Genomic DNA, 16976 nt, shown 5'->3' on the forward strand with positions numbered 1-16976 from the left:
TGTGAACACTAGACTTTTCATTTTAAGGAGTTCGTCCCCATGACATTTTGTTGTTGTTGTGTAACTTTTCCCTTTGTTTTCCCTTTTCTTTCCCAATAAGGATAAGTTGCAAACCAAGCTCCAGATTGTAGTTACTTTATTTTCATCAACCCAGCTAAAGTAAATGCTTGCAGTCAGAAACATGCAGCTTAAATTAAAGGCCAAGGGCAGTTCTTTTTTACTACACAGCAGTCGGCTACGCAGGCAGCAAGGTTGTCCTGTGTCCTGCTGGAAGTGATCTAGTTTTACACTGCCTGGACCTCTGTGGACCCCTGTCTGGGTTCAGAAAGTTGATAGCTCATGTACTGTATTGCTTCTTATGTTTTTATTCCTGCTGCAGAAAGTTTTCATTAAAAAGATGATGTGCTCAAGAGGCCAGTTTGCCTTTCATCTTGAGTATGTTCCTATGCATTCTGAAATCAATAGAGCTTGGATAACAAACTTGAACAACAGATGTTTTTTAAAGTGTGAACAAGAGGATCTGAAAAAACATATTTAATATGTTTTATGGTGATATGATTTTGGATCTGTGTCTCCTATTCACCTCTATTCCAAGCATGAACCTGCAACAAAATTAAATAGCAGGCAACAAAGCTAGTCATAATGATAAAGCTTCAAAATAAATGCTGTTGCTTGTGAAAAAGTGGTTGAGTGAGTTGGATGAAATGGCAGTGTAATTATATAGTAGCGAGCCAAAGTTTGATAACTTGGAGCTTATCTTTGCACAGCATGCCACTTTCCCCCCAACTCCCAGTATGGCACGTTTCTTTATCAACACTTCATTTCTAGTTGTTCACCTTTAAATAATCTTATCAAATCTTAAGTTTGTTCCTCCTAGTGATTGTGGAAGGAAATTCAGAAAGTAATTAAAATGAACAGACCAAAACAGTTTAACCAAAATATCCCCAAAAGTAAAATTTTGGGTAGTTGAAGTGAACATTGTGAATTCCCAGCTCTGCAGGATTCTTTATTTTATGAACACTTCTAGGACTGACTTCAATTTTGCAGTGATAAAGGGTAACAGTATACAAGACTCCCATGTAAAGAGTGCCTATGTCCTAACTGACCTAAAACTGAGGACTGCCTATTGTATGCATGTACATATGGGACTAGTTCCACTATTGCAGTAGTTTCCATTATTTGGAAGATTCAGCAGAATGAAATGGCTTAAGCTTTAATATATCAATTTTAATTTACTAGTACACTTTTAAATAGTTCACTAAAAATTGCTTCCTTTAGTAGTCAAGGTCTCTTATCTGATACCTACTTCCTTCCCCCCCATGGATGCTTCCTGTTTTCCATGTCAGTCCCCACATCCCCCCCATGTATTTCCATGTGCCTTTTCCTGTTGTCATACGTTCTGCTGCAGCTGCTCCTCAGATGCCTCTCCACCAAGGAAAGGCTCCAAAGCCGAGCTTGCTCCTACACAGCGCCATGAAAAAACACTTTGCAGGTGCCTACCCTTACCCCTCGAGCAAGGAGGCGGCAGCACTTACATCTCCGGGCATGCTACCGTGAAGAAGCCTGCATATCATTAACGATGCATGTTCCACTTTTGAAGCCCCTCTTGTGCCTTTGACTCGTCCCCTGTGCTTTTTGTATTGTGCAAGTGGCGCAAGAAAACCAACAGGAAAGTAAGATGAGTCAGGTCCATGATAGTATATAGTTAAATCATGTCTGTGCTTTCATGTATGATTCGGTTACTCTCTCTCTGACGGCTCTTCCTATGGAAATAAAATGTGGAATGATAATTGGGACAAAACTGTTTAAGGAAGGACCCTACCTATTACATGTGGAATTGCATCTTCAGGGTTTCAGTAGGGTTTGGCTGTAAAACAGAAAGCCAGAGAGAGACTCTGTTTGTACAGGACTATCAAATACATCTTAGTTCATGAGTGTTTCCAACCCTCCTTTCTACTGCTTTACAAGAGAAATATGACTGTATTTATTTTAGTTACCTGTGTTCCAACAACAGCATAACTGAGATGGACTGTTACAGAATACTTCTTTAAAAGCTGGAGGTGCATGTGAGACATGGTTATGTGGCCAGTATTTTCTTACACGGTTTTTATTGAGGAATACGTTTTGTTTCTCTTCCTTGTTTCTCCTCCTACTGCAGGGGATGGATGTGGGCACATGGTGATGTATCAAGACAGCGGGACCCTGGCATCCAAGAACTATCCTGGGACATACCCAAATTACACTCTTTGCGAAAAGAAAATCCAGGTGCCTCTGGGAAAACGCCTCATCTTAAAAATTGGAGACCTGGATATCGAATCACAGAAATGCGAATCCAGCTACCTTACCATCCAGAGCTCTTCAACATTGCACGGTATGTAAAAAATAAAGCAATGGCCAATGCCTGAACTGGTAGAAGTGTGAGTGTTGTTCTGCCAAGACTGGGGGTGCTGCCACGCTGCGCTGCGGAGGGGCTGCCGGGGCCACGGGGGCTTGTGCCCAGCTCTGGCACATCCACCCCAAAGGGCTCTGCCCTCAGACCTGTGGAGCTCTACTATCACAGCTTTAGTACAGCAAGTACGTGGATCTATATCAGCCCTGTATGCTTCTCAGGTAGGGGAAGAGCTGGCTCACGATTCTGCATGTCTCTATTTCCTAGGCAGTTCAGGACAGGGAGAGGAGATAACCTTTATTATTGCTAGCTATTAGTCACTGATAACCTTTGCTAATGTACAGGCTTTAATACTTAAATGCGTACAGCCAGTCTGCACTCCTGCAAGAGATTTGCACAGGAAGATAAGTGAGTAAATATACTATAGCTTTGCACTTAAAACTATCATAACGACAACAGGATCCTCCCCAGAGAGAACCTGAGGCCTTCCTCAAATCGGTTTTCTCAACCTATTGTTGCTGAAACTTTGATCTGCTCTTTCTAGAAGAGTCAACCCCCTTTTCAAGTCAGTGTGCCCTTTTTCAGAAGTCAGATTTAAATCCAGGCAGAGGCATGGGGCTGCAGGGACTTCCACAATGCAGAAATAAACATGTGAATTGCCAGTTCGTAAAATTTTGCCTGCTGGGAGTGGGCTGTAGCTGTACTGGACTTCACAGGCAGAATGGATTAAATGGGAAAAGACAATGAAGAGATGAGCTACATGGAGCCTCTGCAGGTTTTCCAGGTCACCCAGCTCATTGCTTGGCTCAGTGAAATGTGTGGTGCTCCTAAGCTCGGGACTCATAAGATATCTTAGTAGTAAGGAGGGCTGATTGCCTTTCATTCATGAGCATGATAGGTCTATCACTCATCTGGTGAGATAAGATCAAGTGAGGTATTACAGCCTTGCTCACAAACGAAGGTAAAGGTAATTATTGTTCTCATAAGGGAGGTATTACATTTTGAAACAGCCTTCACCAAGAGTGGGCAGTGACATGTCGATATCTAAGCCTTGCATGAAGCTTGATTTGAGGCATAAGGAACGTTTCTGTTTGTGTGTGCTGGGATTTTTTTTATGTTGTTTACCTCATTTCAGAACTGTAAGTAATGAGTTGTGTTCACTTGAAGCAGTCTGTCTGTACTTGGCAGTAAGAGATAGGTGGTTAGTATTGCATTATCATATATTTGAATAATTTTTATCGATGCTATCTTGACATTTCTAATCAAAGGCTTTTCTAGGAAACAAGGATAAATCGATATATTGTTTTCTGAAGTGAAAAATGAAGCTTGGATGTTGATTGAAATTCTTGCCTGAAGACATCTTCACATAGTTCAGTCCTGCAGTTATTCAGCCTGTAAACACAGAATACCTGTGTGTTATGCAATCAAATCCATATAATGAATTTCTTTAAAGTATTCCCACACCCATTTTCAGACCTGATTGGTAATGTCTGATGCATGTGGACTATAATTTGCATTCTCAGTAACGAACTGCACAATTAGCAGATTTTGCTCGTATCTGATTAAACACGTTTTATAGCTTAGGCATACATACCATCTGTAATGGTTTTTGTGGTCTGCAGCTCACTGTAGACTTTCCTACTAACATACCTACAGAGTCTGTGCTCTACATTCAGGTAAATCCGTGCAGAACAGCAGTGTGGAAATCATGCTATATGCATACATTCACCATACTGCTTGTGTTTTAAAAGACACAGGAATTCATAGATGAGATTAGATCTTCCCTAAGTGAGTTGTTTCAATAGTTTTGCTATAGCTCTGGGTTTTAATATGCATTAATGTAAGCAAAAGAACTCTGTGAGTAAGCACTGCTAAGTCTATTCAGTCTGTTAAGTGTCCTTTTAGGTAGCTGTTTCTGAGCCCAGACCTCCTCTTCGGAACCCTCCCCTCTTCATGAACATCTACAGGCAGGTCAACATCTTCCCTTTGGCCAGGAAGATACTGACCTTTGCTATCAAAATCCTTTCATAGGATGATGGAGAGTTGAAAAGATTTTGCAGGCATTGAAAACATCTGACTAATTAAAAACTAATCTTCGCATGTTTTCCGTATCTGACCTGGGTTTAAAAAGGAAAACCTAAAAAGCTAAGTATGAAAGCTGGCAATGTGAATATTACTCACGTTTCAAATTAGCCAAGCAGCCTTTGCTCTTTATTTAAGAGGTTTGCAATTGTAAGACAATAAGGTCCAAAGGGAAATATGTTTTAAATACCATGCTGGTCTCCTCAACTCTACAGAAAACAAGAGAGTGAATGTCAGTATGCGTACAAACGTCTACTGAGGAGCGTGTCTGAAGCTTAGAAAATTGGGCAGAGGCAAAACCTAGATTGTGCATGTAAATATAAAATTAGTGTAAACAAGTCTTCAGATGACAAAGTATTGTTTTCCTTTCAGATTTCTCCCACATGTTGCCTTTACATTTAACTGTGATTCATTCATCATTGTAACCTTCTGCTGGGATTCATGCAACACAGCAAGGAGTAACTCAATTCGTGTTTGGGTATTTATGTTCCATGCAGTAAAGGGAAGCTGTTATATACAAATGAATGGATTACTTTGATTTATGTTAGCCATAACATTGATTTCTTCACATTCGTAAGTCGGTGACTACAGATTAGACCACTTAGATGCAAGTTTTATTTAAATTTAGGGCATTCCTCAAATTTTGTGGGCTGACACGAGTACCATGAATCTAATTCCTTCCTAGAAAAGCATGTATCTTTGTTGTGTATGACGATCTACTAAAGCCTCCCTGCTCAACTGGGACACAAACATGACACTACAGTTCTCACCTTTGATACTTCTCAGCTTTGATGGACCTGTGAAGGCAGCCATTGCATTTAGTTTTCTCCAATATTGCCATCAAAAGATGGTCATTAAATAATCTTAATGAAGCTCTAAAACTGGAGACATAAAGTGGCTGAACGCTGTTATCTCTGGGTTATTACTCTGCACGCTATTTTCTTCAGTGTTCACTGGAGGAAAGACGCTGTAGCAAGTCTTTTCTTTCAAACTGTTAGCTTTGTATCCAGACTCAGATGTGAAAATATTAATCATCAGTCAGCAAAGGTAACACCAGTTAACACCAGTTTTGGTGAAACTGAGTCAGCTTTGTCTGACAAACCTTTAAATATTAACACAGCTTTGCATGTGTTGTCTCTGGGAGAAATAAATAGATTATAATGTTCTCTTTCAAAGGAATAGCTTTGCACTGGATGAAAATATGTGGGGTTTTGTCCCATAAAAGGAATCTAGAATAAAAATTAATGTGAAGCATGATCTCACAGTGTAGATAAGGTGCAACCTTTACTGAAGTGCTTTTCTTCTCAAGTTAATTGCATTATCTGAGCATATTAAAAATACTGAGCTCTGAATAAGAGCTTCTGAGTTTTTAATTAGTTAAAGGGATATGTGAAAACAAGATTAAACACGTGGTCCCTGTAGTTCTCAAGAACACAACTTGCACTGCTTATGAAGGTGTAACATAAATGTTTTAAAAGTTCAACAGGAACTGCTCTTAGTCAGCTTCTTTTCATGCCTTTATCAGATTTCTGTACCTCTTTTGACCTTTTTTTCTTGCCTTTTTCCCTCTCTTTCCCCAACTAATGGTTTAGTATTTTTTCCCTTAATTTTGTGAGATGATCATCAGTCTTGACTGGAGAGAGAGATTAAGGAAGAGATAAGTGCCTACTTACTTCTCCATTCACTTGCAGTCAGTAGGAGGTTGATGTGTTCCTCTGGGGTGGATGTCAGATCTGCTGAGTGACTAGTAATAATTTGGAGAGTTAGTGCAGTTAACTTGTTCTTGCATAATTTACAGCCGGTAACTAGCATGAAATAGATAGAGAAATTACTGAAAATGCTTTCCCCTCCCTGCACCCAGTCACTAAGGGTTGTTAGACAAATTGAGCATTTACTGATGTGTGAGTGTCTGTCGGCTGCTGAGAGTGAGTGTGCGCTCGTGCATGTGTGCACACGTGTGTGGGTGTGCAGGAGAACCCAGCGCCTTTGGATGCCTCCCACCTGTCATTATGACTTGACGGGATTCATCAAACCAGTCTTTCCTTATTGTGTATTGTAATAAATATCTTGCTTGAATAAAGGGTGTGTCCAGGTTTCTTTTTTGCCCCTCAAAGGAAACTTGTTATTACAGTATTGTTCCCGGTATTTCAGGAAATCCAGTGAAATGCCCAGACAAGTTCTTGCTGAAGATCAAGTCAAGCAGTTTCTTAACAGTCAGAACTCTTCTAACGGTTGGGTTTCGCCTGAGTGGTTGCAGTATCCCGAGGTTTCAGCTTTGGAAAGATTTACGCAACAAAGAATGTCTTCTTTTCTTTTATCAAATGAACTCTTTTTTCCTCTTAGCTGCATAAACTGTATTGTGTATTTTTCTGTGTTTTTTGTTAAACAGCTACAGCTCTTTACTAAGGATCCCTAACTGTTGCTGTGCTTCTGTCTTTGGGTTTGGCTAAAACCACAGGCATGTTAGAAGTAGGGGATCTCACCTGAGGTCAAGCAGGCAGACCTACAGCCAGTGCAGGGGGCCCAGACCCTCCCTTTTAAAATTGTAATTACTTCTCCAGCCTGACTCTACTTGGATGCCTTTTCCTTTCCTTTATCACAGTCTTTGGCAACCCTTTGGAAACGCTAACTGAAAGTTATATTTGTTTTTCCTAAAATGAGAAACGCTTACCACTCAGAGGTCAGACTGTGTTGCACAGAGTTAAATGTTGAATGACTGGGCTGTCTCATCCTGACTAACAAATGTGACTACTCTGTCAACTCATGTCTACTGAGTATTAAACACCACCTTCCCCACGTCCTACAAAGAAGGGCGTAGAGCAGCACTTTTCATCTCCTGGCGCATCCTTGCAGGGTGACGCTGGTTATCCCTGAGCATGCGTGGCAGGGTTGGAGCAAAGAAGAGTCTCCCTCCTCTCTCCTCTCCTCCTTGATAGGGGGAGAGGAAGAGTTACCGCTTATGAAAGTGAAGCATTTGTGTGAACGTGGGATGGAGACGAATTGCAAGAATGCAGATGTTTTCATACAACAGATCTTTGCTGGTTTTGTGAGCTGTTTGTGTAAGACTTGCGCTCTGGCTGAGTTTTTAGCTTTGAAGTGAAGCAAGCATAATCCATGTTCATCATATCCCCTGTCCTTCCCCAGCTACTGAGGTACTTCCAAATTGCTTTATTTGAGAAAAGGCTACTGAATATAAGGATCACAATTTAAAACATTGTTTTCTTCAGACAAACTCCTTAGGAAATGATAATCCTGGAGAGGCAGATCCATGGGATCGTTGCTACACATTGCTCGTCAGCCATGCCTTACTCTGCAAGACTAATGTCTTGCAGAATCTTGAAGATTCCCTGTTGAAGAGGGCGCATTACGAATTGATACCTAAACTGAGTTCCTTAAAGACCTCTGCAGGTGTCAAACTCCAGATTTCAAATGACATTGAGGAATTTGACAGCAGAACAAGCAGAATGAACCGGACATGCAATAGCTAAAGAGGGACAGAATTGCTTTTAAAAAGAAGCAGAAGTCTTAGAGAAGAGGCAGAAAGTATTAAGAACTACAGAAACAAACGGCATGTAGGCATTGCCAGCTGGTGTGAGAGCAGAGTCCTCTAGGCACAGCGCTTCTTAAGGGAAGTAGAAAAAATGAAGGAACATAATTCAATAAAGCAATTTCAGGAAATATGCCAGAGCCTGGTTGACAGTAGAAGTAAACTAGACTTCATAAAACCAGACAATGCTGTAAAGATCATCAGATTTGCAAAACAACACTATTATGAAAAAGACAAAAGCAGCGGACTATTGCTAACATTTAAAAAATAAACAACACGTAAAATAATCTCTTCAGTCTCCAGGCGAGCCAGCCAAAGGATATCCACGAGACAATTTACCGTGTATCTTGCAGGATGTTAATACTGCTTGGAGACAGTGATTCCAAAATAAAAGTATTTCGTTTAAGCCACTTAAACCATACCAACAGATCAGGAATTCTGGATGAAAGGCATTAAATGTTAGTTTAATTATAGAGAATATTAAATTAGGTACATTCAAAATCCCTAGGCCCGTAATAGCTCTCCTGCAGAATTTTAAGTGTATGTATATATGCAAAAAAAAAGAATCTGGCATGAACAGACGGAACCACAGTTGGGTCAACTCATTAATGAGACAAGGAAAGAAGAAAAGGCCCCGGCATCTAGATGTAGTAATACTGAAATGTGGAGAACACCTACTCAGTTTCATGACATGTAACACATCTGTTTATTAAATCGAACTCTTTTCTTTGTTCTTAGTAAACAAACCAAATAATCCTGCCTACTTACCCTAGCAGAGCTCCAGCCGACTCACTTTAACAGGAAACAGGGAGAGAGATCAGCGTTCATGACTCATTTTTCAAGCCGAATATGCAAAACAACCCACCTCACAACTAACATTAGAAGATGAAAAACTGATAACGTGATCTGGCAGTTCTCAAAAGGGATCTTAAAAAACTTTTGGCTTAGTCCCAGGTTTAGGAATTAAATATTTATCCAGAGTCAAGTCCAAATGCTGCAGTAAAAGTTAACAGGGCCCTATAAACAAGTTTCTCCCTTTCATTCCAGACACAAACCAAGGCTTCCTCCATCATCCCTCCTCTCCGCTATGGTTCTACAGTATTCATATAGACAGCCTAGGGAAATCAATAAATCCTAGGTGGAATGGACAGACAAGACAGGGAGCACGTATGAGTTTTAATAGTAGACAATAAAGTAGTATTGTTGTCACCTCAATTGCACGTGGAAAATACTGACTAGTAAATATAGTTTTCAGATGAAGTCTAAAGTCTACAGACGCTGATTGGTTTTAATCTTCTAATGTCTATAAAATCTCACCATATACGTATTCAAGGTAATAGGTAAGTCAATGGAGAGCAAATCTGCTGGGTGTTACTGTGTATATAAAAAGTGCGTCTAATTCAGGCATACTACAAGCTGAAATGCAGGGACCCTGGGAGACTATCCCTTCGCTTCTGGCTTTACAACATTAAAGTAAACGGAGGACTGCTGTATGGGAGTGCATCGGAAAGAGTGTGTGGTTAAAAACAAAGACATTATTTTTCTAAAGAATGTTAGAAAACAGATGAAAGCATAAAATTTTCTCATCAGTCAAAACCGAACCCAAATAATTGTCTTGACCCTGAATCAGTTTTATTTTCTAAGCATTACTAGTTGTCCCCCTGGGGAATTTCTTGGAAAACTGTCAATGTGAAATAAATTGATTAGGGAGGAAATGAGAATTCGAGGTTAAAAAGGCCACTCTGCAAAAACTTGGCAAAATGGAGAGAGGTGCTGCTAAACCTAAAACAATATTATTGGCTAAATCAAATTAGAAAGGTGCTTACACTGGTCATTTTAAACACAGTAAGCACTGAAAAGAGTGGAATAACACCTTTCCCTAAAAATAGGCTGCACATGTCTCTAGTTCTTTCAGGTAGAAAAGAACCTCTAAGCCAAGTCGGTATCTGATGGGTTTTTCTAAGAACAGCAAGAGAGGGGTGAGGTAACGCTTACACTTTTTTCTAAACTCTACCTCTCAGTGCTCATTTCTGTATTTGACAGCACAGAAATAAACCGCTAGATCTCACGCAAGTCTGAAGACCTGGCAGCGTCGTGCTGATACGGTATTACCTGAATTATTGAGAAGAAACCTGCTGAAATATGGCTTCCTCAGTTTGCAGCAAAAGAACAAGTGAATGTTTTGTAGTATTAATAGATGCCTCTTTTTCCCCCCCCCCCCCCCCAAACCTATGCAGAAAACTGATAAACTTTTGGAAATAATTCCTTCCTTCAGTGGATACTGTTTCTTGCTTCTATATGCTTTAAGGAATAAATCCTAGGCACCCTTAGTTTTGAGCTACCTATGGGAGTCTCTCAGTACACCACAACTGCTCTTGGCAGAAGATAACCATAGCCTGGTAACACTTCTTGGATTTATTACTTAAGAGTAGAAACTTGTCTTTAGGCATTGCATGCTGATTTCTTAAGCTGATTGTTTCTGAATTATTGGCTTTCGTTTGGATTATACAACTCTATGTGTCTAGACATTTTTATTTTATTTTATTTTATTTTATTTTATTTTATTTTATTTTATTGTTTTTGCTTATTACATGTGTGATTTGTTTGTATAATTACCTGGAACGTATGTAGACATGCTACTGGAGGAGACACATAACCCTGATCCAGCTGGTGTGTGGTTGAGTGAATCAGCCATCTAAATTATACCTGCAGAGTAGATAGGTCACTGCCAATCGCTGTGAGGCAGAAAGCCAAAGAGCACTTGTGAGAAAATATGTAGAGACAGTCCTTGAGAGATGAAAAGGACTAAAGTTTTCTCAGGTGTTTTATTCTGAAGAAATGCAATGCCTCCCTGTCTTCTTCCCCTTTCTTTCTCGCTGGGAAAAAAAAATATCTAAGTTAGCACTTTACTTCTCCCACTGCAATCTGACACAAAAGACCTCAAATAAATCACTCGTGCAGTTGTCTGGTATGACACAGTGTCAGATGCTGTCTTTTTGATAAGTTCATTTCCTAAGCAATTTGTTTAACCCTTTTTATAGACATTGTTTTCTCTAAGTCGTGAGTCATTTTCAACACATGAGTACTCCAGGGAAATGTCACACTTGTCGCTTTTTTCTCTGCCCGCCTTGCTTCGCCGTATGATTTTTTATAAGCCAAAAGACAGAGTTCCTCCTTTGGTTTGTCCCATTCTGCTGACAACTGGCTGTCATTGGCTCCAATTGGGCTACTCTATAGGCTGGTTTTATAGTTGTTATAAGGCCGGTGAAGTATTTGGGAAAAACCCTCCCAAGAGTATCAAGCAAAAAGAAGAGGCTCTTAGGAGCCCATTAGGAAGGGTGCCACTCATCAGATTTGTGCTGCGATTTCTCAGAAGTCAGTTCCAAGTTGCCCTAAAGTAGCCACCATCAATAAAATGAGGTTGTCTAGGAAAAATCAAAGCGATCCTTTTTCCTCCCAAGGACTTGCTTTAGGATCCAAAGCTGTCATTCACCAGAACAGACGGGCTGAGGGCTTGTAAAGGGTCTTGTTTGTTTTTTCTCTTGGGGAAAAAAAAAAAACCACGTTTGCCATTTTACAAAACCCTCTTCTTAGCAGTTTATGTTGTAAGCATCCTCATAAATTCAAAAAAGTGTACCCAAACCGCTTTGGATTTTCTGTGTCATCTGCGCCTGAGGGCAGCCAGGGGCAAGTGTTTGCACCCAGGTCTGGTGACAGAAGGCAAGAGCAAAGACTGTGGCAATCTCGAAAGAAAGCTCCCCTCGGGAACTGACTTCTAAAGAAGCAAATGTAATTATTAAGAGTCCCGGGCACGCCTGCTGTCGCAAGAAAGGAGTGTCCCAAAGACTGTTCCAAGATACTGCAGTTGGTACCTATAAAACCCTTATCTAATTCAATGTAAGCACAAGGCTCTTGCCTCCCTGTCCCACTCCCTTCATCTTCCCCTTTCTCTCCCTCTCTTTTTTGTTTAAAACTCTGGAGGTTTGAACTGCATACTTCAATGGTCTGATGATGTTTTTTAAAGGAAAATAAATGAAGACATTTTCTGAGTAAAGTGGTACTGCCTCGTAGTACAATTTGGCTTGTGGCACACGGGTCCTTGAAAAGCAGGTACCCTGTTTGTGGTCTTAATCTTTCCTGAATGGCTGCTGTGCTACAGCAGCATGAGCTGTACGCATCTGGAGAGTTTATCTAGGGGACCCTGCGTAGATCCCTTGGGTTGCCTTTGAATGTTCTGTTCTTTTCTCTAATGAGTTACTGCTGGTTGTAAGCATGCTGCACTTCAAAGGCCGAAGGGCATTAATCATTCTCCTAAGGCTTATGTGATGAGAGACGTGGATGCTGGAATTGCTGCCATGGAGAGACAATCGGATCCCAGCCACTCCTTGTCAGGGTAACTTGGGAGCTCGTACCCATAAAGGACTGAAGCCAAAACCCTTTTGTCAACATTGGGATTGGTACTGAAGGAGAATGAGCGTGTTATGAAACTTTGCTAATCGTGGGAATATTCCAGTCTAATTATGTCATCTAAACTTTTGAAATCTTCTTTGTTCTTCTGCAGGGCCATACTGCGGCAATGTGATGCCCATCCCCAAAGAAATCATTCTGGATAGCAATGAAGCGACTATTCACTTTGAGAGTGGATCCCACGTGTCAGGACGAGGCTTTCTGTTGTCCTATGCCAGTAGTGATCATCCAGGTAAAGTGAAATCCAAAAGCACTATTTCTAAAGGATTAGTGGCATAGCCCCCCCTATTTCATTATCTTCTCTGCACACATGGACTTTAGCCCAAATGTTTGGTCCTAAATATTTCTGGATTAGCATGAACCATGATAGCATGTGAGCAAGAAGCAGCTGTAATATTAACCAAATATAATAGCTGCTGAAATCCTACCTAGGTAATTTGCAATACAGGCCCAGTGAAAGAGAAAATTAGTACCATCTCCTCGAAGCTCCACTGTATTCTGGGCTCCAGCATCTACCACACAGTGACAGGATGAAGGGATAGGGGAGATTAAGATTTGATTCCTACATTTAATACTCTGGGGGTCTGTGCAACTTTGTTGAAGGTGTAAAACATAGGAAGAGTAGAAGAGGGAGATGAAAAGAATGAGGGAAAACCATAGCTGTTGCCTTCTATCTAATAAAGTTGTTTAAGTATTATACAGAGATATCTTTAAATGTAATTTGATGTGTAGCCAAATATTTGTATTTCTACATCCTGCAATGGGGATTGACATTTGTAAATTTTTCACAGATCTAATAACATGTTTGGAACGAGCGAACCACTACACAAAGGCTGAATACAGGTAAAGAGGGTTTGCAGCTCTCTGCGCTGTGGCTTGCTTTGCTGTAGCTGTCATCTGGTCCAATTGTTAGAAAATGTCATACAAGGCAGGTACAGTCTTGGTTTTCTGGAGAAGTGAATTTTTGTGAGCTCCGATGCTGTAATAGTCCAAGGCCCAGTTGTGAGAAGCAGTAGTGCAGAATGGAAGTCTGCGGCCCAGTGAAAAGAGTTACAGAGCCAGTCTCATTTGGGCATACATATACATGGTATATGTAAAAAGAGTTTCCACTTTGAAATTCAAAGTAGCCTCGAATTCCAGTGCTTCTCCTGAGAGCAGATCACATCCCAGCTGATAGAAGATTATCTGAGGACAAGCTATAATTTCTTGGTTCCTTGAACCTTGCGATAGGATTTGAAATGGTAATAAATTGTGCTCTTCTGGCTGCTGTCTGGATGTGCATGTAGGCTTCTTATCGGGGCTGTGCTGAGAACTCCTGTGGTAGCATTTCTAGAACAAGAGAATTAAACAGAAATGCCCTTGCAAAACTGCTTTTCTGGTTCTTTGTGTGCTGCTGTGTGCAGTCCACTCATGAATTCAAGGGCCCACCTGTTTACCTCCTAGACTAACAATCCATCAGCCAGAACTTACTGTTAAAATATTTATTGGTTTGAGAGCATTTCTTTTGCACAAGTTTGTTTCTGTGTATTGTCACTACAGTTCATGTTTTAAACATGCCTCTCTTCTCTCACTACAGCAGATACTGTCCTGCTGGCTGCAGAGACATAGCAGGTGACATTTCTGGGAATATCGGAGAAGGATACAGAGATGTAAGTACACAGGATAACGAGGGGAAATTTATAAAGACAGAAGAGAGAAGCATAGCACAACTTGGTTTCAACTTCTGCTGCTTGACTTTTGTCAGTAATTCTTCCCAGCTGTGTTAGATATACCTTTTATTATCAGTATGTGAGTATGTTATCAGTATATAAGCACATGGAGACACTTTTCAAACAGACAAATCAATTGTGTGAGAACAAAGTCCACTGATTGTCAAATACACCTACTGACTTGTCGTTTCTGGCTTTCTGGAAAAACCCTGCATAGGGTTTGTCCCTCTTGAGGCAGTGCTCATCCGTGTACTAAATATTCCTGCAACTTCAGCTTTTATTTGTTTGGGGTCCATGTCCGTTTCTTTTCTAAAGTTATCTCTTGTAGGAAAAAAAATACATTTCAGTAACATGCGGGGATTTTTTAAGATTATGCCTGCAATATCCCAGCAATCTGCTCTGAGATGAAATAAATATTATACACTGCCTAATCACATCCCACTGATAACTACCAACCTCTGGAGTTGTTTTAACTGCTCGTTCTTTAAAGCAAAGAAGTTGCCTGAGTGGTTGCATATATCCACAGTTCATATCACACAGTGCTCTGCCCTCTCTGTGCCCCTCACCCTGGACTCTCCTCCCATCATGTCGGTGAAATCTTTACGTCTCTCACAGTGCAGTAAGTTTAATCATACCACTGAAGTGAAATCCCACCCTGTCACAAATACAGCAGTTGCTGAGTTTCCAAAAACTCAGTGTTCACGTTTAACCTGTTCATCCAGTTATTCGAGCACACGGCTCCAGCCTGGAAGGTGGCAGAGCTGAAGAAACAAAGAAATGCCACGTTTCATTCTCATTAACTGAAGCTATTCCTGCCCTTAGTTTGGGTGATTAGGAAAGAAAAGCAGAACATGGCATGACCTCATGCAGATCTTATCTGCGCCGAGGAATTTTTGAAATAAATTTTCCCTCCACCGTTAAGGGGGATTCAGCTTTTCTGATGGGAAGGACCTGCAGGGCTCCCCTGGAGCCCTGCTGCCTTTGTGTCCCCACCCCTCCCTGGAGGGGACAGCCCGGCATCCCAGCTTGTCGAGTAGTGTAGCCCAAGCTGGGCAGGTGTGAACGAGACCAATCTCTGCCAGCAGCCCCTGGGAATATCTCCTTTGCACCTTTCCACCAGCCCTTCTCTGCTCTGACCTAGCCCAGTGGTACGTTATTGCCACCTAGTTGGCACACAAGTTGTCTTGCCTGTATTTTTCAGCGTTATCCCACCTGAGATACTGGCAAATGGGCTATACTTAAAACCCAGCAGCAGCTAGTCAACACATAGCCAAATCCCCTAATGTATGCCATGACTCAAATCCTAAGGCGCAGTAATAGGTCTGCCTTCAGGCAAGTCCATCGAGTAATTATCATTTTCTCTTTGCAAAAAAGAGTTGCCGTGCCTTTGACTTTGTTTTCCCGAGGAGTGACACAATAGTTATTAGGTTAAAATCTTACAGCACCTTCTCAGAAGCAGATTATTTGCTTTTTCATTTGAAAAAAAAAGATGACTTTTGGAAACGTATTTTTTTCAACGATTACTGTTCTTTCTCCCTCCTCTGCCTCTTATTCCTCTTGAGCCTTTGCCAGATTTTATGAGCTGTAACACCTGTGTACTAGTGGCTTGGAAGTTTGTCAGATTGATCCTCTAAGCTTTGGCTTCTGACGGCTTCTGCCTTTCAGACCTCGCTGCTGTGCAAGTCGGCGATACATGCAGGCGTTATTGCAGACGAGCTGGGCGGTCAGATCAGCGTCACCCAGCAGAAGGGCATCAGCCGCTACGAAGGCGTCGTCGCCAACGGTGTCCCCTCGCACGAGTGAGTACCGCTGATGGGGCCGGCTCTGGGAGCAACCCCCGGGGCACAGCGCACTGCCCAGATCAGCAGAAGCAGGTGGGGACGCTCTTTTTGGGGGGAAAAGATGCCAGTTGTGGGTCTAGGGGTTTTTGGGCTTTGTTCCTACTGCCTTGTTAAAATGGTGTTGGCATCGGATATAGGAAAATGTTCCAAGTTTTCAGTGGCTTTATACCATGTAGGGCAGTATTTTCTTCTTTTTCTTCTTTTCCTTCCAAAACATATTTGCAAATTTCTTTGTTAGCAGATATGTGAAAGTACGATGTTCTGCAACAAACACCTTTAATCGATGTGCTAATAAATCATGATAAATTCATGTTAAAGTTTAAAAGAAGCAGGAAGAATGAATAAATAAAAAGTGCTGTTGAGCCATAGGGGATTTAATGAACAACTTCTTAAACATTGTGCTTTTGACATGTTCAGAGTTTTTCTCTTTTAGAATATTTATAGCAAGGGTGTTATATTTACCACTTATCTTCTGACTTTAAATTGTACTGTTGTTGAATTAGAAATAAATCCTCTAATCTCTATCCAGCACAGTAAGCCCTTCCAGCAGCTGCCTCTGTCATTCCTGTTGGTTTATATTTTTTAATTTTCAAATGTTATCTGGATTTTACATGAGGCTTTTTTTTTCTTTTTCTGTAGGAAGGGAAATATCCTAAGTCCCATAGCCTAAGAGAGCTAAGGGAATATGTATTTTTTATACTTTTTTCCTGTTTCCCCCATGATTCCTCCACATCATCCTGACAATTTTACAGTCATGGTTTCATTCATGAAAAAAAACCCCAAACCATTCATTTGGTCTGTTGCTGTGCTTAAAATTCAGCATAGATCAAAATGCTTTATATATAATGGCACTGGAGTATACAAAGCTGGGTAGCATGTAGACCACTAGTGGAAGGCCTGTAAAGCCTAAATATTTTCTATTTTTCTTACACATGTTGCTT

At 40.9% G+C, this 16976-nt stretch overlaps 1 protein-coding gene across 1 annotated transcript in view; it reads left to right on the forward strand.

The window, feature by feature from the left end:
* DCBLD1 (discoidin, CUB and LCCL domain containing 1) overlaps positions 1-16976 on the forward strand; it is a 49034-nt gene that overhangs the window by 14432 nt on the left and 17626 nt on the right. Inside the window, 5 exon segments of the mRNA XM_076333477.1 lie at positions 2159-2371; positions 12580-12717; positions 13277-13328; positions 14062-14134; positions 15860-15993. Of these exon segments, the coding sequence (XP_076189592.1) occupies positions 2159-2371; positions 12580-12717; positions 13277-13328; positions 14062-14134; positions 15860-15993 (610 nt within the window).

The sequence above is a fragment of the Aptenodytes patagonicus genome, chromosome 3 (assembly GCF_965638725.1).
Source record: "Aptenodytes patagonicus chromosome 3, bAptPat1.pri.cur, whole genome shotgun sequence".
Taxonomy (NCBI): domain Eukaryota; kingdom Metazoa; phylum Chordata; class Aves; order Sphenisciformes; family Spheniscidae; genus Aptenodytes; species Aptenodytes patagonicus.